The following is a 23071-nucleotide window of genomic DNA, read 5'->3' as shown; positions in this document are numbered from 1 at the left end:
TCGTAAAAAAATATATATATATATTGTTCCGTTCAAAAAAAAAAAAATAGATTTCTGAACGACAGCCTATTAAAACGTCCCACTTGCTGCCCTCTGGGTCGTCGGGTTAAAGTCATTGTAAAGTGGAAAGGGTTGAAGATCAAAGCCGGAAAAGGACATAGAGTTTAGTTGATTCGATGGTCCAGTCAATACCACTAGTGTGAAGTAGGGTCCTAAAGCATGCTGGGTAAACACAGGAAGCTTCAGGAATCAATATGGCTTTGAAGGCCTCGGTCTAGGTTTTATTAGCTCACACACTGGGCCAGACAAATAGGGCCACAGTGGTAACCGAGTCCATATGACCTTTACTGCTCATTGGATAAACCGTGTATAAAGCCAGGAGTGTAATTGTTGGCACCCTTGGTAGAAAAAAAAAAAGATTCAGAGAAAATGTTGTTGGAGTTAATTAGTTTCATTTCACAGTGAAGATCTCGAACCTTTAACTAAAGCAAATTTACTCAGAAAAATAAAATCGTTGGCACCAGTTGGTTTTGGTTGGTTCAGTTGGTTCCTTAAGGAACATGAGAGAACACCTGAGGAACCTGAGAGAACTCCTCAGTGCCAAATCTCTTCATATCCTTTCTGCTCATGCCACAAGCTTCCAGTGGCTCGTCGGTGGTCACTGACTCTTCTTCGTCTGGATCTAGACATACGTATTTAATCGTTGTCCTACTGGAAGATCCAATCACAACCCAGTTGAAATGTTTCTTATGCTTGAGATTTTATTCAAGGTTCTTGATTCGGTATCGAGATTCTCTGCCATACATAACACTAAGGATTAGGTTCTCTTCTTTATAACCTTGAGTGTTTTAGTGTCCAGTGATCACCAGGTGCTTCTTCTTGTGGTTAGATTTTTAAAAAAAAGATATATTTCTAATGGAAGGGCTTCAAAGTAATTTGTTGGCATTGTGGTGGAGTTTGATAGCAGATGAATTGTCCCTGAAACAATGTAATCATAAACAAATCTCCAACCAGGATCTGGGATAAATGACTCACCCTACACACTCATGGCTCTTCCAAGAAAGTTTATTAAACAACCTCCAGTAGTTTCAACATTATTGCAATGAATTGTATTTAATTATTGTAACGAATAACATGATCAGTGCCTGTATTGACGAGTGCTCCGTTAGATCCTGATAAGAGCCAGCGATTTGCCATTTACTAAATACGATACAGGAAAGTTACCGAACACTGCGAGCACACACTACCGTGAAAGATGTTCTAGTGGATTCTGAACCATATCGAAAGCCGTCTCCTCCCCTTTTGTGAGACTTTACTGACACTGACGTCTTATTTCAGCGCGTTCACCTGACACGGAAGGTGCCTTGCTCAGGTGCTGTGACCTTCCTTATATGCCCATTTATCAGAGAAACCATGAGCAATTAAGACAGACTCCGAAATACATAGCCTTTCCTGATGCCAAACACACACAACATGGTGAAACGTAGAAGACGGGGTTCTTAAAAAGATATGTATAGCTTGTTGTATTTTTATAGGACGTCGAAGCTTCTTGCCTAAAAGTCTTAATATACTAAGAGCATACAGTATGTTCGAAATTCCTCAGATAAAAGACTTATTCGTGTCACCCTTTGTCCTTTAAAACCCGTGCTGCCTACTGGTTACAGCTTACGCGCAGTACAAAACGCTTCTTCTGACCTTTAAAGCACTTTATAACCGTGCCCATCAATAGCTGACTGAAATACTCCATTCAACTTTCCTCCCTGTGTGGCAGGAAGCGTCGGCTTCTTAAAATCCCAGCTAAAAATCTACCTTTTTCCAGAGCTTTTTTGTTGAGGTGTAGCCTTCATATTAAATCAGCCGCCAGTGCACCCCCTAATACCCCATACTACCCCATACCCCACACGATAAAGCGTGAACTTTCGATGGTTTGTAGCTTCTGCATCGGACAAAGTGACATCAGTGCCAGAAAAGAACGCTGGTTTTCAGGAACCGCAGTTTTCTTGTTGTTATTTTCACACACTACAGTGTCTAGAGTTTGTGCCATGTTTATGAAAAGCGAGGTCCGCGGAGAACGATACGAGTTGACAAGAAAGCTGCTGTATATATAAATAACCGCTCTGTACAACTGTGATGAGCAGAAAAGTATCTCAACACACACAAGCTTTTGAGATGGATGGCTACAACACATCAGGATTCCACATCTCTCAGAGAAAAACAAGAACTGGAGTCTGCAGACTGGACGAGTGGACAGGCAGAGATTCGAAAAAACATCATCTGGGCACATTGTGCTGCTGCCACATGACTGGTTTAATGAACAGAGGTCTACGGATGTTCCTGTTAAAGAACGTATCGGCACAGAGATGTATGTTGGTTTGGGAATTGAGCACTGAAAAGACACATTACTGGTTCAGAAGTTATTGTAGAGTAAAATTATTTCAAAAATAAAAGGAGGGAATTAAAAAAAAGCAATTGGGAACTAGATTTGTAAAGTTCATTGTGACAAACTTTGATGTTGGCTTTGACGATGCAAGTATTCGCAATAGCCGGTGCTTTTTGGAGGCGATTGGACATAAGGGTCAGTGTTACTTTTGGAGGCATGTCGACAGAAAGATAGGGTGCCAAAACATTTGGAGGCACGTGGAGATGAGCATGTGACATCATCCGAATACTCCTGAGGAAGTTCCCCTCATTGTTCTGAGTGTTTTGATATGTCACATGTCCATGTTGTAAAAAGTTTTTTGATTTTGCATATTTTGGAGGCGGGGCCACAGGACAACCAAAAGGCCAGTCGGTACACCAATTTAAAGCTTTGTTCAGAGTATCACCTTAAAGGAGCTGGCCGAGTTTGGTGTAGATATTTCGAAAGCTTGCCGAGTTATAAACCTCCAAAATTTATAATGGGAGTCTATGGGGGGAAAAGGCCATTTTGAGACACGGTACCGGAAGTACCGGTACTCGGATCGCTTAGAAAAGTAATAGCAACAAACTTCAGACCAGGTTCTACTACATATCTGAAATTGGTGCATGTGGCTCGAAAGCCCTAGGAGGAGTTACAGTTAATAAATTTTTGTCTAAGCTTAAATAAGAAAACAGAATGTTGGCTTCTACAAAGCCGACATGATAAAATAGATTTCAGTGTCATTTTACTGAGTGACCAATAAGTTTATTGTATCATGATGTAATGATTTTTACTGTGCATATTTTGCACGATACAGTAAAAGCTTTCATTTTGCTTTTTTAATTGTTTCCCTGTTTTATTAAAACATCTTACTACAGTATATTCTATAAACACTATATTCCAAAAATATCCTTTGTGTTGTCAAAATGTGAATAAAATAATTCGCCTCGATCGATAAATTCGTCAGTGTGTTGTATCTCGGTTGCATCCATTACACCGTGCACGACTGACAGGTATCGAATATCTCCTTAATTCATCTTTAATGCACGAAGCCAACTCTACTTAACGCGTCTATAAGTAACAAAATCCGTTACACAACTCTGTGTACGCTATATTAACTTAAGTCGTAAGTTAATATCCTCGACATTTATTTTGCCATGCCTAAGTAATTGAATTGCATCTCTGGCGTTTTATACTTGCCGGGCTGAGGGTCTATTAATCACGGGGTAATTGGACACACATCTGCGTTAAACGCTGCTGCTCCACTTTCAGTCACATATAAATTAAAGCGTTCTGCATTATTCATTCTTTATCTGACTGAACCCCAATTGTGTTACATAACTGCAGGAAAAATAACAGCGGTTAGAGGTTATGAATCAGGATGTGTGGGGAGATGGTTCACATGAGATTACTCGCACAGTGCCACACACCAAATCTCTCGTATATCTTCATTATTTCAGAGGCATGCTGGGAAAGCCCTCCCCTACAGAGGAGATGGAAATGCAGTACGACGTATTCAGGATGGATTCTACTGTAAATTACAGTGTCGGCTGTTGGAAGGTAAATCGGATGAATAATGTACGTAAAGGCTTTCGATCGGTTGCATAGGAGCCGTTGACCCAGGCGCTGTTCTGTCCCTTCGGAATTGAAAGATTTTATGATTGCAAAGATCGCAGCATATCAGAAAGACCACAGTGTTCGCACAGGTACGGGCCGAGACACGTCACGTGCAAAGCCTTCGTCGGTTCACGTGCGTCTAACGTGTTTAAAAGAAGAATCCTCTGCTGGAATTTTCTCAAAGTCAAGTAGTTAAAAAAAAAAAAAACAACAACAAAAAAAAAAACACAAAAACAAGATGCCACAAATTCATGTATTTTCAGCCAACAATCACTAAAATTTCCAAATGTCAAAGGATCCGACGTCCTAGTCTCATGTGCTGTAACAGTCAGTAAGAAACTAACATTTGAAGCATTTCTTGTCTTATTAATTTCAAGAAAAAGAAAAGAGAGGAACAAATGTATTCAGCTGCGTCTATTTTCATAATGCCCTGGGAATTGTTTCGTAGACGCTCCACGACGTCACGTGTAACCTCAAAGGCAGAAATTGTATCAAGTGTCGTTCTTTAAATTACAAAAAAGTTTCTTTTTTTAATAAAACACTTCAGAATCTGATGCAATAGATAAATAATCAGCTACGGACGAATAAAAGGTCAAAAATCTCTTCACGTCACATCATATGAATGTTAATTATTACCAAATTGTGTCCTATTATTAATATATAATAATAATAATAATAATAATAATAATAATAATAATAATTACTCATTTTAATTAAAATGTAAGGAAAGTCTGGCCTTTAATGTACTTGAGACAGCGAGCATTTTGCTAGCTAGTTAAACAGAAAGGAGGTGTATTAGTTAAGTGTACTAGCAGCCTGAAGGTGCTCTAATATTTAAAATATAAGAGGTGGAATTAGTTTGATTAAAGGTGCTGTTTATTTTTGTGGATTTTTTTTTTCTGGCCCTGAAATAGGTCCTGGAGTTGAACCAGAGTAGCTCATAGTTTCTACAACAGGGTTGGGGTTTACGTGAGATGAAGTAGATGATGTATTTTTATTTGTTTGTTTTAATTAATACGTTTTTTGTCATTGGCACGAAATATTAACGAATGCTCGTTTAAATAAAATAAAATAAAACGATTTTCGATTTAAAGGAGGATCAAAAGCAGCCTGCTTTAAAATTTACAGTGACAGGAAGTCAGTGAATAATGTGCGGGGGATTTCTGCTGACTCGTATGAGAATGATTTGCGCTCTGATATGAATTACGGACAGCTTCGGACGCTTCGACCTTTGATTAATTAGCCTGTGTTATATTGATGAACAGCAGAACACTGTCGATGTGCAGTCTCCGTCTCTCTCCCACTCCTTCTCTCTTTATGACTCACCAGTACTGCTGCCACGTCTCCTCTTCAAAGACGTCCTCGGGGATGGGGTTGATCAACACTAAGTCCGACACTTGCCTGGACAAACAAGAGACTGGTTTATTTGTTTGTGCTCAGCATGGAGAAACATTACAAAAGACAGCACGAGCATAAACGTTCTCAGAGAACCGAGTCCATCTCTGCATCGTTCCACCTTTGATACGTATGGGGTCGATGCCGTCGTGGGCGTGATGTTTTCGTCTGGCGGACGCTACGGAGCCGCCACAGCTTAATTTACGTGGTTATCGGCTTCGCGTTGGCGCTGACGAGGTGTTAAATCTGTCCGAGGGAGGTAGAGATAGAAGAGGGATTTGTGGAGCACTGCTATGATTTGTGAGAGCTTGCTATGGATATCTGACCTCACCATGGCAGGTCAATGTGGATTGCGTTAAAAGGAAAACCCGACCCAATTTATATACCTCCCATGTCTCAAGCCAAGAATTATGATACAATTCCCTGTGCTAGAGAAAGACTAGAAAATGAGTTTGTAACCAAAATGGCACCCACCTCAGTAGGTGTCTTTGCGCGCTCTTGAACATACTCAGAAATTATTAAGGCCAAATAATTCTGTTTTTTTTGTTTTTTTATGTTATTTTTATGTTGGTTTTTTTTTGTCAACTTTTATTTAATTATTAATTCAACCAATCAGCCAATGAGCTTGTAGCCTCAGAATCCTGTTTTTAAAGATACAGGACAGGAACCCGATCATAAGGTTTTGAGACATGGAGAGTTCTGAGATGTCAAACCACCTGAGATGTGAAGCTCACATCTGATCTCGATATCCAACGAGACTCGTCCGGCATCCGTCTGACTATATGCGTTGTGCTGCTGCCGTAAGAATAGATGGTTAATTAACTGCGCGAAAAAGCACTGGTGTTCCTATTAAACTGGTCAGTGGTGTATACCACAGTCTCCATTGCCTCCAAGCTTCTCATGTCAGATTAAAAGCACAGGCTTCGATGTTGAAATATGTTTCGTTCATTTTGAGCCTCTGAGGCTGTTTATTAAGTTGTGTTTAACCGCCGTAACGACTTCTAGGCAAATAAGACGACATGGAATTAAATTACGGGTAAATGATTTTCTCAAACACTACAACCATCTTGTCTGTTATGTTTTTTAAAACCTTTAGGGATTACAGCACTGTATGTATCCAATAAAGAGAACGAAGGCAGTGAGAACGATGCGTGCTGTCAATTGCTGTTCATTTATTTCTACAATCTTGCCAGGACGCCGGTCTCCGAAAACGGCGTTCTGTTTGACTGTATCAGATGAAATACACAGACAGTGATAGTGTATGCTTTGAACTGAATTTCTTGTGAGAAGATTTCTTTGCACTTGTAGTGATGAGTGTGTTTTATTGGTGCTGAATCGATCTTAATTAAATCCGAATAATGGACAGAGACAGAAAAGTGAAGCTGTCTTAATTTAAGACAAGGACGTACTCGTCATAGATGTGAGTATAAAACCTGCCGTTCAGCGCACCCAGCTCCGAGCCGACCAGAATGAAGGGCGTGGCTAACCCGGCAGCCTTGACCAACCGGTGGAGGTCGTCAACCATCCTGATGACAAAAAGAGAAGAGGAAAGGAAAGACAGACAGGTCAGTGTGTCACGGCAGAATGAGTGAAGGATCGACAAAACGCATGTGAAGCGCAATTCATCATGGGTTCGTTTAACGACATGCGGATCTGCGGAGCCCTTGACCCTTTCGGACGTTAGCACGGTGCTCAGCTCTGACAAGCATGAGCGTATCATTAGAATAATTTACAACATGGGGGCCAGGGATCGTTAGAGCCGATGGTGTTAAGCAGAGGAGAAACATGGCACATGATGGAATATAAATGATCGAGATCGTGCAAGGACGAAAACAGACACAAGTTACGATGTACTGCTTAATAGCGGCTTTAAGTAATCTTACCTTCACCAGCTATTCTTTAAAAAAAAAATACAGCTTGGCCATGTGTGTTTATAAGCACTGAGACTGGAGACTCCTTCCAGAACTCCATCTGATTATACATGAAACTAGAAGGTATACTGTAAGAGCGAGCACTTTATTGTAAACCCTGCAGTCAGCACTAATGTCAGAGCTGCTGTCGTAGACACTTCTGACCAATCACTATCGAGCGCTTGACGACGAGATGGTATCAAAGTCATTATTACGTGTATTTGTCTTCGTCCTTTCCAGCGTGTCTGTTATTACGCCGTGCGCAAACAACTCGTCCGTTTTATTCACTGCGTCCCGGATTCGGGCCCCATGAGAGAAAGTTAAATTATTCCTTACTCGCTAGAAATCCCACAAGCACACTGATATTATAAGCAATGTGTTTGCTTGTGTGTATTTCCCTTAAAATAGACTCTAATTTAAGATCCCTGATGTCGATATGAGAGCTGAGGAAGGCGCAAGCTGACATAAACCGTGTCAACCATTTTATATCTGCTCACCTTGGTTGCCGCGGCAAACAAATCAAATACGCGGACAAATAAAGAAGTCTCACAGCCGCGGGCCGAGGAAGCATCCGTCAAAGTGCCGGCTGCTTATTGAATTCTGGGAAGGAAATTGATTGCTTGCATCAGGAGCTGCAGGTTTAGCAGCCCAGACGTGAGTGTTACCGTGTGTACACTCTCGAGATAAGAGCCAGCGATCGTGTAGGACCATCACAAGCCTCATGGCGCCTGGCTATCATGCCAAGGACGTGCCCTTGTGTGGGTGGTGAAAGGATGTGTGCATGAGAGCACCAACAAGTGCCTGTAAAATTACTGACGGTGCCAAGAAAAAGGACGCCGCGGCTGGCTACATTAATCTGCGGAGATGAGAGCTAGACCCTGATGAGGGACACGTTAGTGTTTACAGACGGAGTCTCCAGTGTCAGGATAAGAGCTTCACCACAAGATTCAAGGGGTTTTTTGTGTGTGCTTTCTGATTCCTCAGTAACATAGCAAGCTGTGTTATTGCCTCATTAACTTCACAAGTAAAACAGAAATAATGTGAAACTTCAGAAATCCGACTACCTGCCTGAGGTTGATAATCTCCACACTTTCTCCGTGACTGTGGTGTCGTTCTGCAGAGCTCTTCTGCTAAAACCCAGGCCCGCTCTGTCAAAGGCACAAACCTGAAGGAACAACAAATCAAACAAAATACACAGTCACGCTAGGAAAGATCCGAACTATCGATCGCTTGTTATCTTCATCGTCAAGTTGTTCTGGAACTGCTGATCTCCTGGGAATCATAAAATGGTGCGACAAACAAAAAACATTAATGAATGAAGAGAAATAAGACTAGCCAGTTCAATTAGGACAAAAGTAACGACGCTACGCAGAAGGGGTTTGAGAAAGAACAAGTGTGTGTGTATGGTGAGATTTCCCAGAGAACTGGAGAAACTTTATCTTCATCTAGAGAACGTCAGAATTGTTGGTTCTCACTTGCAGCATGTCAGAATATGCTGACGGAAGTGCGTTCATAAACAGAGATCCTAATATTTCTCAGTAATATCCAGGTCCTGCTCTGAGCTGTGAGGAAATTTAGCCACACATTTTTCTTAAAGAATATCCGGCATGATGTGTATCTCTGAACATCTGCTGCAAGTCTTAAAAATACATTAGAAAACTTTTAGGCCAAGCATTTTTCCGCGTCGCAACTCGCTCGAGCACAATTTTCAGCATGCTGCGCTGAGACTCTGCCATCTTTCAGTTAACGCTTGCCAACTCCTGGCATTCAGAGCTCATTACATCCCAGTATGGGACTAAAGATGGTCCAGCTACACAGAGTGCTCGGTTATATCACCTGACACATGCTTCTGCAGCTCTGAGGTCCTGCTGAAGCTTCATTAAGCAGCATCTTCACTCTAGTGAATAATTCGAGCAGTTCTGTCACATACTGACTGATATTTTTATGACTGAAGTGTCAGGAACAAATAAATCGCATGGGTCAGATTTCATACACGTCTCTGTGGCTTTTGTAGATTATTACAAAAATACAGGATTCTGCTTTTTTATATCCAGGCCTGTGTTTTTCGAAGGATTCTTCTCTTCCACAATCAACTAAAGTGGTCATTAATCTTACTTATATATGACACACAATGGCTACAATATTATATACTATACAAAAGAAAGTTCCAGTCCACTGATCTGATTGGTCGAGCAGCGTTCCCTGAGCACTTATACTTAGTATATTTACCTACATAACACTTGCGTATCAATCGACTACAGCGGTGTTAGTGACATCATCAGCGGACACGGCGAACGATATTTCCCACAGATAAAACTCTTGGCTTGTATTAAATATGAAAGCAAAGATGGGACATCGATTTCACTATTAACAGTATTGTATATAACCAGCGAGGGTTTAGTCTCCACTTTGTGTCAGAAATCTTTGTCTTTCAAAGACTCTATATTAATTGAGTTTTTATAGAACGCAGTATAAGCCATACAACACTCGCAACATATCGGTACAGCTGTGATACCTACGTTCAGTAGATGCCTTTATCCACAGAGACTAACATTATATATATAATTTTATATATAAATTGAGCGATTGGTGATTAAGGGCCTTGCTCAGGTCCCCAGCTGTGGCAATTTTATTGGATTGTAATATTTTTGCTTTAAAATTCACTCTGTGTCACGAAAGGAATCGTCTTTAACGACTCGACTCGCTGTTATGACGTGTTTCTCCTGAACGAAGAGACGTTTCTGAAGAGAAAATGAAAGTCTATCGTTTGAATCGAAGTGGATGAAAGCGTCCAAAACGAAATCCAAATGTTTGCTGTGATAAAATATAAACTCCTCTGAGTTGAAGTGACGATTCGGAAACAGTAACTTGTCCAACTCTGTAGTTAGAACAATAAACGATCACAGCGTGGTTCGTGGTTAAACAAGTGAAGAGAAAATAAACCTTGGAGGACAGAACTGAATATCTTTTTAGGTGCGACGTGAAGACGAAACACATCTGATTTAAACTTAGCTGGTGGTCTAGCTAACAATACTGAATTTACACAACAAAGGGTGTAACAATACTCTCTGGCCACAATTTGATTTCATTTAATATTCTGACTTTTTTCTCGGAACATTATAAAAAGAAATGTGAACAAAGACAAATTTTGTCCATATAGACCTTTTTAAAAAAAAAAAAGCTACGTTTTGTGTATTTTGTTAGCATAAAACTGCAAATTGTAGCTAGGAGGTGAGTTCTCAATGACGTGTTACACAGGTTTGCCTTATCTGAAAAACAAAAAAAACTAATGTACAAATTTATCAATTCCCTTAAAAACTTTGCTCAATTGAATAAACAACAAAAAAAATAGAACTGTGGACTTGACTGTATCTATTTGATAAACAGTGAAATAAAATAAGCTCCAGCAGCAGACAATGTATCATTTGAACTGGACTAGAGCTCCAAAGGGGACTAAAATGGCCGTGTTCCTCCTCTGAATACTTGTGCTGATTGTTAAAAGTGCTAAACAAAAAAATCTGCGTTTGAATACCGAACGCTAAACAACTTATATTATGGTGATATTGCAAATATCGGAGATCTGGACGCTTCGCTACTGCACGTGATTCCCATTTTGGTAAAAGATTTGACTCAGTAGAAAGTGATCATGTGATCAGGCTGTACTTTATAAACAGTTTATTAATGCTAGGTTAAGTTAGGTTGCACAGATTAGGACCTCTAGTGTTGAAATAGTGCAATTGCATAATACGCATCAATAATAAATTGCTCCTATTATACTATTGTACGTTTCCCTTATTATTCACTGTTGGTGTCAGGTGTAAAACAAATACAGGCGTTACACACATACACTGAGTGTGTTCTGCATTTCATTTCCGATGATGGTAATCTGTAGCAGAACACTACATAACAATTCCACAGCATCTTATGTACATTTAATTGGCGTGCTACATCCGGTGAAGATAATGAGACAACTGCTGCATGTCCCTGCTGCTGAAATAAATAAGAAGTGATAACATTAGCACAGGATATGCTAATATAACGAGGCCTATTCGTACCGATTCATGATGCATCATTATACTGAGGCAGCTGTTTTTACCTTGTGCCTCTACGCGGTCTTAATCTTTCCATCTCCCTCCTCTGTCGCAGGGGTCCCATTACACGCTCTACGCACACACACACTGCTGAAGCAAGCGGAACGTTCCGGATTTTAAAGCTTTCCCTATGCCACGTGTAATTTTAAAGAACAAACACACTCCGTGTTCACAAGCACAGGGTAGTATAGCTCGTTATATAAGCACTACTCCGGAACGGTCAGAATTTCTCACGTGTAATGAGGCTGAATGTGATGAGTAACCAGATTCTCTGCGCAAACACAAACTCGTTATGAAATTGCACACCTCGGTAGGCGAACCTTTCAAGGCCAACCGTCTGATTTAACTTGCCTTTGTGCTTTGCGAAACGCTCTCTTGCACACGATGCCAAATATCAGATGACATTCCGGTCGGTGCGTCAAGCATCACTAGAAAGGAAAGCAAAAAATAATAATAATAATATAAATATATAAAAAGTGAAGGTTACAGAGACGATGCAGAACCGGATAAAAAGTACGCCTTTAAATCTTAGAAGAATTTTCTATATTCACGCAATAAATAAATAAATAAATAAATAGATAAATAAAATAGGAAAATCAGTAGAAATGCCTGCGGAGTCAGTGTATGTAACCTCGCCTAGACGGGAATAAAGGATTCGTTCATTTTTGAAAACTTTCTTAATTAATTATTAAGTTTGCTTTAAGGGATTTTAATTTTGATTTAAAAAACCTCCTATTTGTATCTGTATTTGACCCTTTTCATTAAGAATAACGTATTTTAATTCGGTTGTATCCTCAATATACTCGAATGTCAATGTTTTAAAAGAAAAACGCTAAAGCTGTAGAAACAGATCGTAGCTTTTATGAAAAAGAAAAACGTAATCCCAATAATCTTGCATTTTTTGGACACTTCAGGTCAAATTTAGAGACCTTGAATGATTAATTAATTAATTAATTAATTAATATAACTTCATATCAAATCTAATCATAAAAAATATACTAATAGAAACATTTCACGCAGTTAGAAATCTGCTGATTTAAAGCCTGATGTTTATAGCATGTTTTGCATTTGTAATGTCTATAAATGAATGACTTCAGTTAAATATTCAATATACAGTACAGTATGACTGCTAATATATCCTCATTTTCCTACTATTAAATTTTCCAGCTTTCCCAAATGATTCCCAAATGATACGCCAAAATACCTATGTATACGTTTGGGTTTTTTTGGGTTTTGTTTTACCAACTGGTTGTCCTTGGCCTTTACAGATGAGGCTGATCTTCTGGCCCAAGCCTATATCTATCATCTCCGCATCTAGAAGAAAAGAACACACACACACACACACACACACACACACACGCACACACACAATTAAAGAGAGAACGTTTAAGGTGACTAAATCACCTACAGCTTGAGCAGTGATAAAAATTATGTATTATATTTATTCCAGTAAATATGATATCAGTTTTACATCTAAAAAAATGTCTTTAGTCCATCAGGTTTGAACAGGATTTCATTTTTAGTGTCTAGACGTATTTGTAATAATGGCTGAATATTAATGACGTCATTGTACAGAGGTTCTTAAATCAATAGGAAAGGTTAATGGGGGGGCTGGGGGCATTATTTTTCTCATCTGAAGGCTTAAAGATAATTAATGTGCATACACACTGTATATACAGTAAAGTTAAAGTCTTATATTTTTAAATACCATGTGTATTTAACGCTTAATGCATTGTCAGGAAAAAGAATAGTGCAAAAGTATGTGCCCCCATAATTGTGGGGCAAAAAAAGGTCTTCATAATATAAAGCTTGCTAAAACATGAGACAAGAAGGCATAAGATTAACAAAAAAAAAGTCAATAAGCAAAAAAGCGGAGGCTGGTCTGAAGAAGACGCTGTATAACATGTCAGATATATATTATATATTAACAACAGAAAGGATTCAAACTGCTGCTTAGAGAAAAAAAAGCTTGCCATACCATATAAGGGCAAAGCACAATATAATGGCAAAGCTCCATATAAGATCAAAGCTCCATATAAGATCAAAGCACCATATAAGATCAAAGCACCATATAAGGGCAAAGCATCATATAAGGGCAAAGCATCATATAAGGGCAAGGCACCATATAAGGACGTCACATTCAGAAAGGGGATGCAAACTTTCGAAGTGAGTGCAGCTCAGTTAATTCGCGACACAATCCAACTCCACAGCACTTTCTAATTCTTGAATCTGATTGGTTAGGAAGTGGAGACCAATAGCGTTGGCTGGAAATCAAAACGCATCTCGGCTCATTTACGCAGCTTAAAAGGAATTTGTTGTCGAGTGAAATGCTAGCTCGAAAACCACTGATAAACATCATCGCTATGGCAACCAGGCATACAGCGAATGGTCACCATGTGTGCGAACGCAGCATCATAGCTCCCAAAATGTAAGTGAGTAAAGGTAATAACTTGTTTTGTGGACGTTCAAGATCATCGAATATTAGAATAGAAGTGTCAGCACTGGGGCTTGAACAATGATACTCTGATCTATATCCCAGAGCCTTAACTGCTTGAGCCACCACTGCTCTATATTATTATAAATGGATAGAGATCAATATTTTTGATCAAAGTGAAGCTGTTTTGTAGGAGGAATACAACACTACATGAGATGTAGTTAGAGGATAATAATCAACTTGACTTTGGGCCATATCAGACCGCCATACAGTCATATAACAGCTCGTCTCGGAGTGTGTCAAAGTCTTATTCAAGAGATGACATGACTACTGGGACATTTTATTACTTTTCTACATTATTCATGAAAAAGCATCTGCAATATATATTTACCACAATTACAATTTCAGCCTGATTATAAACTTCATTCTTTTCTATTCTTCTTCCTGCCATACCGTACGCTGTTCATTCCCGTAGCTGTGAAACATTACCTTTTGGTCTGAGCTCTTGTTCTTCTCTCTGAAGTGAAGCGTAATTAAGGAAAGGTGGTATGAAAATCACAAGGAGAAGAATTTTCCCTATAAACGACACCGTCGTCCAGCAAGACCTCTTCTCCTGTTGCTGTTTCCCAGATAGAAGCTCTTCCGATGCCTGCACACGAAAACAGTCCGACTTTACTAATTTAACAAATAAACCATTATTTGTCTAATAAAGAAATTTAAACTCAGAACCAAGAAATAACTTTAAAGGGGTCCAAAATTTATTTGGTCATAAAATAATAGTAGTTTTCATGAACATGTTGGTCGAGATCACTGAAATTGTTTCTTCTGTTAAACTCCATTATGTTAACTGTGCTAACAGTGTCACCCAGTGACGTCACGGAGGGACATCGTCAAACTCCATTACGTTAACTGCACTAACAGTGTCACCCTGTGACGTCACGGAGGCACAACGTTAAACTCCATTATGTTAACAGCACTAACAGAGTCACCCTGTGACGTCACGGAGGCACAACGTTAAACTCCATTATGTTAAAAGCACTAACAGTGTCACCCTGTGACGTAACGGAGGCACAACGTTAAACTCCATTGTTAACTGCACTAACAGTGTCACCCTGTGACGTCACGGAGGCACAACGTTAAACTCCATTGTTAACTGCACTAACAGTGTCACCCTGTGACGTCACGGAGGCACATTTCTGCTAACTTCTCACAGTAAAAAAAAAAAAAACGAAAGCACACCACCAACCAGCACCTGGAACTCTAAACACATCAGAAATAGTTCTACATAAACATAATGAATGTTTTTCGGAGTGGACTTATCCTTTAATTTCATATTAGCTAAGCTAGTTATTTATTGCTAGCTTATTGCTAGCGCTACACGATACTTAGCACAGATTTAAAACGGCTCTCTAAGAGTACAGTAAATTTAAACATCGTATAGAAATTATGGTGAAATTAAAGTTTAAGGGCATTGGATGAAATAATATACGTAAAATTTTGTATTTAATATATTAAGAAAAAGTAAAACTAGGTTCCAGTAGTCAGACTTACAGTTACTACGTCTGATAACAAATGCCTTCGAATTATTAATGTAGTGCACTAGAAAGGGTCCAGGAGCGCTTATTTTATACACTATATGGGCCACCTGTATAGGGAGTACAGTGTGATTTGGGACACAGCCCATCCGCATCAGATACCGAGTATTAAACAGGGCAACATTAGCATAGCGAAAGAAACCCAAAATTCACAACCTTCTTTCTCTCAGACTGAACATTTCCAGCAGTTTCATGGCCAACTGCTCTCTTGCGCGCCATTCGAGCTACACACACTTTAATTCACCTCAGAATAAGCGTGAATGAAAATGAATGAAGCGGAAGAAACTTCATCAAACTCGTTACACGGTAGCCGGCGAGGGACAAAAGGCGTTTTGTTATAAAGGTACATTTCACTGAAATAACAGCTGTGTGGTTGGTTTTCTTTTAAAGCCATTAATTGACACAAAAATCTTCAAAATCTCAACTTTAAATGAAGGATGAAAGGAAATATTATGTATAGCAAAGTTTTTTTAATTATGTTTCTGAAGGTTTTCAGTTAAGTCATGGGTATAATTGTTAAATCCAAAAAAAAAAAAAAAAAATTCAAAGTTGTATTTTATTTCTTTCTATTTTATCTAAGCTTACATGACAGAATAGATTATCAAAGATTAATAATAATAATAAGAAGAAGAAGAATTATAACAAGTAGTAGTAGTAGTAGTAATAGTAGTGTTGCTGTAGTTAAATAACAACGTGTATTATTATTAATAATAATAATATTAACAAGAATAAGAAGAAGAACAACAATAATAATAATTATAACAATTATTATTATTAGTAGTAGCAGTAGCAGTAGTAGTAGTGTTATAGTTAAATAACAACATGTAATAATAATAATAATAATAATAATAATAATAATAATAATAATAATAATAATAATAACAATTATAAAAATGTAATAATAATATTAGTAGTAGTAGTAGTAGTAGTAGTAGTAGTAGTAGTAGTAGTAGTAGTGTATTATTAATAGTTGTTATTATTAATAATATAACTTTAATATTTTTACTAACTCATACAAGTAATACTGCTAATGCTAAGAAGAAGAAGAAGAAGAAGACATGGACACTGCATTAATTCTAAAGATTACTATGCAGGTGTTTTGGGGTGGATTTTTCCTTGAACCACTAAAAAATAACCACTAAAATCTGCTGTAGATGACTACTCTATAGGGTGTTGCAGATTTAATCATGTGTACATTACTAATAACATACCTAAGGGGAAAAAACATTTCCTGGTAATTGAAGTCAATTTGAGAATGTTCTAAAATCATGCACACTGAATTCCTTCCGTTCAGGAACCGCATCATCTGTTCATATCCTTCCTGTCTCCAATTATTAACATTTTTAATAACAGCCACTCAGTACAGAAAACCTGTGAATTGAAATGAAATTCTGAAATGAGATTCTGTGTATCGGTATAATTATGGATAAAAAAAGTAAAGCAAGCATGGTGAATAAGACTCTTCACTATGTGTGAAATAAGGTGCATAATTGCATGCGATCAAAAACCCCTGCCTCCTGGATAGCAAAGCCAGAAGTAGAGGAAGATAATCTCAGCCTGTCAATCATACAGCAACGTTAGAGCATCCGTCTTTGGTATCACAACATAAGTCATCTAGGGTGCTTTGAAAGCTGCCCCAGAAAGTGTAAAGTAAATACGTCAGACGGCCACGGGGCGAAAGATGGCACAGTAATTCATTGCTGTAATTAAAAGGAGGCGAGCCGATAGGAGTGACGAATGGCAGTTATTGACTCAACTGTCAGGCGGCGTGGCGTGGGTGGGTGTAGGATATTTTTAAACATGGGAGCTGAGACCTGGTGCAGAGTTAGGTTTCCTGAAAAAGGGAGGAAATGTGGCGAGCTCATCTTCTACCAGCTGTTCCAGTTCAAGCAAATTAAATTATGAGATACTTCAGCTGTCCAAATTCAGGTTCACGTTCTGAGCCAAAGGGAGAGGAACCTGATCTGGTCACTTGCTGCTGTTGCACCTCAGGGTTTGACATGTGTTGCAGTCCGAGATGCTTTTCTGCTCAATATGGCTGTAAAGAGTAATTATGTGACTTAATGTAGTCTGAGGATTCTTCTCTTACCTCTGTAATCATCACAACATGTTCACCTGCTCACAGAAACGCTCAAACCAGCCCATTTGGCACCAACAGAAAAGTCAATAAGATCACATTTTTTGTTTTAATTAAATAATTTCCTGAATTAAAATGTGCTCCAAATTAAGTTGATGGTGATTCTATTTCCCATCTTTTATTTTTGGACTGGTGAAGCACCTAAGAATGGGATAAAAAAAAAAAGTGAAAGAAAATCCATTTGGAAAAAAGGAGAAAGGCTAGAGATGAAAGAAAAAAAAACATGAAAATCTCAGATTTCTACTTACTCTCATCTATCCTGTTTATTTTTTTAAAACAGGAACCTTGAGACCATAGGTAGCGTTGTTGCCTCAATGCATCAGGGTCTGGGTTTCAATCCTAACCCTTGTTTCTGTTATGATTTCTGTCATGATTTCCCCAAATTCATGTGGGTTTGCTCTGGGATCTGATTTTTTTTTCCTATTCAGCAACATGCTAGAAGGTGGATTGGTGTGTAGTTGTGAGCTAGGGTTTGTGTCTATGAGTGTGTGTGTGTGTGTGTGTGTGTGTGTGTGTGTGTAATCCAATCAAACCTGAATAGACACGTAGTGATGTGGTGCTTTACCCTGGCCTGGGTCGTGCTGATCCAGAGCCTACAATCCTGACAGAACATTATCATTTTAAACTCCGGAGCGTCTTCAGGTCAGTTAACACGTGCAGTTAGAACTCCCGTGTACATGTGTTGATGAAGTTCTGAAAGGCAGAGTGAAAGAGAAGGTTAGTATAATAGAGATTCTGCTTTCAAACAACACATCTGGTGTCTCTGTTTGTTTTCCCAGCATGCAACACTTTTCCATCCTCACGGATATGCTAGGGAAATTAGCGCCCTGCAGCCTCACACATGGGCACACGTGCATGTGTTTTTGTTCAGTGTGCTGAGCTTGGTGCTGATTTGCCCCTGAAGCAAATGAATACACGTTCAGCTTGAAAGGATATAAACATAGCTCCAGGATCCTATTTGCTCTTCTCGCTTAACTCACAATTTCAATTGATCTAGCATTCCTTTGTTGATTTATTTGTGTTTTTGATTAAACTAAAATTAGATAACAACACATTTAACAGCTAATTAAGTTTTAAAACATACCCTTGCTATCTTTTACCCCCCTTAACACACCCACAGAATGTACCCTTACCTCCCATAACCCACCCACAAAATCTACCTTTACCCCTTCAACTTACAAACAAAATCTACCCTTATGCCCTTTCAGCTCATCCACAAAATATACCCTTACCCCCTTAACCCGCCCACAAAATCTAACCTTATCCCATTTAACCCACCCACAAAATATACCCTTACCCCTTAACCCACCCACTAAATATACTCTTACCCCTTAACCCACCCACAAAATATACCCTTACTCCCTTAACCCACCCACAAAATCTAACTTTATCCCATTTAACCCACCCACAAAATATACCCTTACCTCCCATAACCCACCCACAAAAAATACCCTTACCCTCTCAATTTACAAACAAAATCTACCCTTACACCCTTTCAGCTCATCCACAAAATATACCCTTACCCCCTTAACCCACCCACAAAATCTAACCTTATCCCATTTAACCCACCCACAAAATATACCCTTACCCCCTTAACCCACCCACAAAATATACCCTTACTCCCTTAACCCACTCACAAAAGCTAACCTTATCCCATTTAACCCACCCACAAAATTTACCCTTACCCCTTAACCCACCCACAAAATATATACCCTCTCAATTTACAAACAAAATCTACCCTTATGCCCTTTCAGCCCATCCACAAAATATACCCTTACTCCCTTAACCCACCCACAAAATCTAACCTTATCCCATTTAACCCACCCACAAAATATACCCTTACTCCCTTTAACCCACCCACAAAATCCACACTAACCGATAAAATCCACCCTAGCCAAGCTGAGTTACTCGCAATCGTTGATCAGCATCTAAAGACTTTTCTAGAAATACTTAAACTAGTACTTAAAAACTAAAAACATGCTCTGTGTACATGCTATATTTCCTCCCAACAGAGTGTTTAGACTGATAGTATTCTCAGTCTGTGTCCCAGTGAACCAGTATTGATGTGTTCATTGATATAGAGACTTTAATGCACTTCTGTAAGTCGCTCTGGATATCAAAGTCTGCCAAATGCCGTAAAGGTAAACGTTCTTGTTTATTCCACTGTTACCTTTCCACAGCGCTTATCTTGCACCACGTTGCTCCTACGTTTCTATTAAATAATGTATGGCACCAAAGGAGTTTCAACAAGGGGTAAAGCTCTCTATTCTACTCTACACTTACTGGAGAACAACTAACATGTGCATCAGTTGAGAAGATCCTAAAGATGTTCGATATGTGAAGTAGAGTATCTGTTGAATTTTCAGCTACCTGGGAGTGTGTACAGATCCCAGCAACACATGACCGTACATTTGTTATGCCGAAAGGTGAGGTGATGGTGATGGATGAGAGGTACAACAATGAGCCCCAGGATCTTATTACACTATGTCTATGCATTCAAATCGCTATTGCTGAAATGCACTTGGGTTGGTTGCGTATAGGATACGCTCATCTGTACTGAATCCACACCATCACCAAGGGTCACGATACTGACTACATCAACACACCAATGCCGAGTGAATTGCATACGATCTGCACAGCACAGTCGTGTTCAGGATTCATCTGCGGGGAAGCCATGAGAAGCACTACGGGCATGCAAACGACGTTCTCTATGATGTGTTGGAGGTAGTAGAGATGTAAATGCTTTATGAATGAAGAAACCACTGGGCATCTGGCTAACACAAATTCCCTTTCATTTTGACGAGGGTGCAAGCAAGATGCCAAATGTGAACCTTGCCGGACAAAGAAAGGACAAATGACTCGCTAACACGAAGACGCGCCAATCCAAAATACACCGACCGTATTAATTTACCTGGTCAAACTTGTGTTTACATTTTAGGAAATAAAACATCCATCTAAACCAACCAGATTTCAATCAAAACATGGATAAAGATACAGATACAGTGGCATAGCGAGCAGATACCGAGCAATGGCACACAACAAACAACCACTCAGCTGTCAATCAAATGCATCAATACTCCACCTACATAAATCTGTCAAGCCTCGTGATCAGGAATATTGTGACACGTTTTTCATGAATAATTTTATGGGATACAAACAGTGGCAGATGCCATATTCATTATCCAGATTTAAAGAAGCCACATTCCAAGTGGAATTTGGATGTAATACCGTATATCAGCAGCAAGTGTGGTGATTTATGCTTGAATGAATTTGAACTTGACAGGATGGGATAGAGTCAGAGCCAAACTTGTGCCATGATGAGGTCGATTACTGTCTACTGCTGTAAATCGGTTCTCCTTGCTGACTTATTAAACGTTGTCTTTCATGGTAATTCATGTGGTATTTGAAGAAATCCATTAGCCATTTTCATTTTCAGCTTCATCCACATTTAGTGAGCCAATTCCAATCCAATTCCAGCATAATCTTAAGCAGTTAAGTGTTAAGGGCTTTGTTCAAGAGCATAACTCAAGCACCAATCATTAATACTTCCATATTTAGTCTTATTTCAAGGTAAAAACCTTCAGGAGCTCAATAAAATCCACTGCCTTTTTGACCACTATGAGAACTGCTTGCTATTAAATAAGCACTCATGTATAGATGAAGTCTCTTCATGCATGTCCCAAGGCAGAGTAATAACAAAAATAAGGAGATTGAATCCTTAAAGCATATAGCTTGTTTACTTCAAACCGAATCTATAAGGACACGTTCGAAGGCGTCGCACGGTGCCTCATGAGAGGATTTGAGTAGCCTGTCTTCCATTGTTTACACATCAGATGTCCTCGACACGCTCGGCCGTTGGCATCCACGATTGTCATTTATTATCGGATTTGTAGCACACAGCTCCGAGCTTTGCACAGATTGCGTATGAGGCGTTCGGGGCCGCAAGTCCACCACAATCTGAGAAAATATCAGTCACATTCTGTACACTACTCATGCAATACTTGCCCTGCTGAGGAAGGCCATCTGTTTAGACTTTACAGAAATACATTTTTAAAATGATATTCATTTCTTTTCTTTGCTTTGATATTACTTTGCCATGTGGCATATTAGAGCCATGATCTAGCTCTGTGGAGGATGTTAGACTAGAGTGAAAAAAAGGATGAAAGCAGTCAAATCACTCAGTAAATACGTCCTTGGTTTATTCTCTACAGACATCTTCTCTTCACTTCTCTTCTCTTCTTGTCTTGTCTCTTCTCTTCTCTTCTCTTCTCTTCTCTTCTCTTCTCTTCTCTTCTCTTCTCTTCTCTTCTCATCTCTTCTCTTCTCTTCTTTTCTCGTCTCGTCTCTTCTCTTCTCTTTTCTTCTCGTCTCTTCTCGTCTCTTCTCGTCTCTTCTCTTCTCCTCTCTTCTCTTCTCATCACTTCTCTTCTCCTCTCTTCTCTTCTCTTCTCGTCTCTTCTTTTCTCGTCTCGTCTCTTCTCTTCTCTCTTCTCTTCTTCTTCTCTTAAAATCGATGGGAGATAGGGCCTTCTCTTCACTAGCTCCAAAACTTTGGAATTCTTTACCAACTGAGATAAGGCAAGTACATCTCTTGGTACTTTTTAATCTCAACTTAAAACTAATTTTTTAGGGTAGCTTTTAATTTGACTAATTTGTAATTTTACATAGTGCTTATTTTATAGTCTATTTTGTTGTTTTAATGTTAATCTTTATATTATGTCTGTACAGTATTTTTCTTGTTTTTATTTTGCTTTTGTAAAGCGCTTTGAGATGTTCTTTTAAAGGCGCTATAGAAAATAAACGTTATTATTATTGTTGTTGTTGTTATTATTATTATTATTATTATTATTATTATTATTATTATTATTATTATTATTATTATTATTAAATTATTTACTACTTTTCAATTGCTATATTCAAGCTCTATATTTTTTCCAGACATAAAAAGTTTTCAAGTGACATAATTATTTGGTTGTATGTTGTATTCTAGCGGTCAAAAAAACATGGAGCTAGGAACTAGGAAACGCACACAACACCACAAGAAGACACATCAGGGAATAATTAAACAGATTAATCAGGAGAACACCACAAGACAGGTGAAGACAATGTGATAACAAGCCAATGACAGGACAAGGGCAGAAACAGGACTAGAACCAAAACAAGGCAGACATGGTGTTTGTCGCCATGGGAACTGGGACTCGAAGGGAGAAACCGTGACATTGGTGAAGCCTCTCATGGGGAAATTAACAGTGCCGAGCTTCATCACGTAATGTCAAACAAGACTGGAGACTCTTGTAGTACATAGTATAATCTTATGCCCTTTGTCTTTCTGGCTCGTTTAAACCTTTTGAGAACTTATTTTGTCTGCTTGCGTATTTCTGGAGACGAATTACATTCTAACTTTCATTCATTCATTCATTCATTCATTTTCTACCACTTATCTGAACTTCTCGGGTCATGGGGAGCCGTCATCGGGCATGCTCATCTCAGGCGT

General features: G+C 38.9%; 1 protein-coding gene across 2 annotated transcripts in view; it reads right to left on the bottom strand.

The window, feature by feature from the left end:
- Positions 1-23071, bottom strand: part of si:dkey-122a22.2 — a 40511-nt gene that overhangs the window by 11979 nt on the left and 5461 nt on the right. Inside the window, exons 2-8 of one of the 2 annotated variants that reach the window (XM_027171486.2) lie at positions 18143-18270; positions 14335-14494; positions 12654-12725; positions 11763-11839; positions 8385-8485; positions 6820-6936; positions 5342-5416 (exon numbers count right to left, since the gene is read on the bottom strand). In XM_027171486.2, the coding sequence (XP_027027287.2) occupies positions 5342-5416; positions 6820-6936; positions 8385-8485; positions 11763-11839; positions 12654-12725; positions 14335-14494; positions 18143-18196 (656 nt within the window). In that variant the 5' untranslated portion in view covers positions 18197-18270. Of the gene's footprint in view, positions 1-5341; positions 5417-6819; positions 6937-8384; positions 8486-11762; positions 11840-12653; positions 12726-14334; positions 14495-15596; positions 15764-18142; positions 18271-23071 lie in introns of those variants that run through there. The other variant, XM_027171475.2, reaches the window with a different exon arrangement.

Source organism: Tachysurus fulvidraco, chromosome 25 (genome assembly GCF_022655615.1).
Source record: "Tachysurus fulvidraco isolate hzauxx_2018 chromosome 25, HZAU_PFXX_2.0, whole genome shotgun sequence".
NCBI lineage: Eukaryota > Metazoa > Chordata > Actinopteri > Siluriformes > Bagridae > Tachysurus > Tachysurus fulvidraco.
Note: the sequence above shows the minus strand (reverse complement) of the source record. Positions and strands in the feature narration are given on the sequence as shown.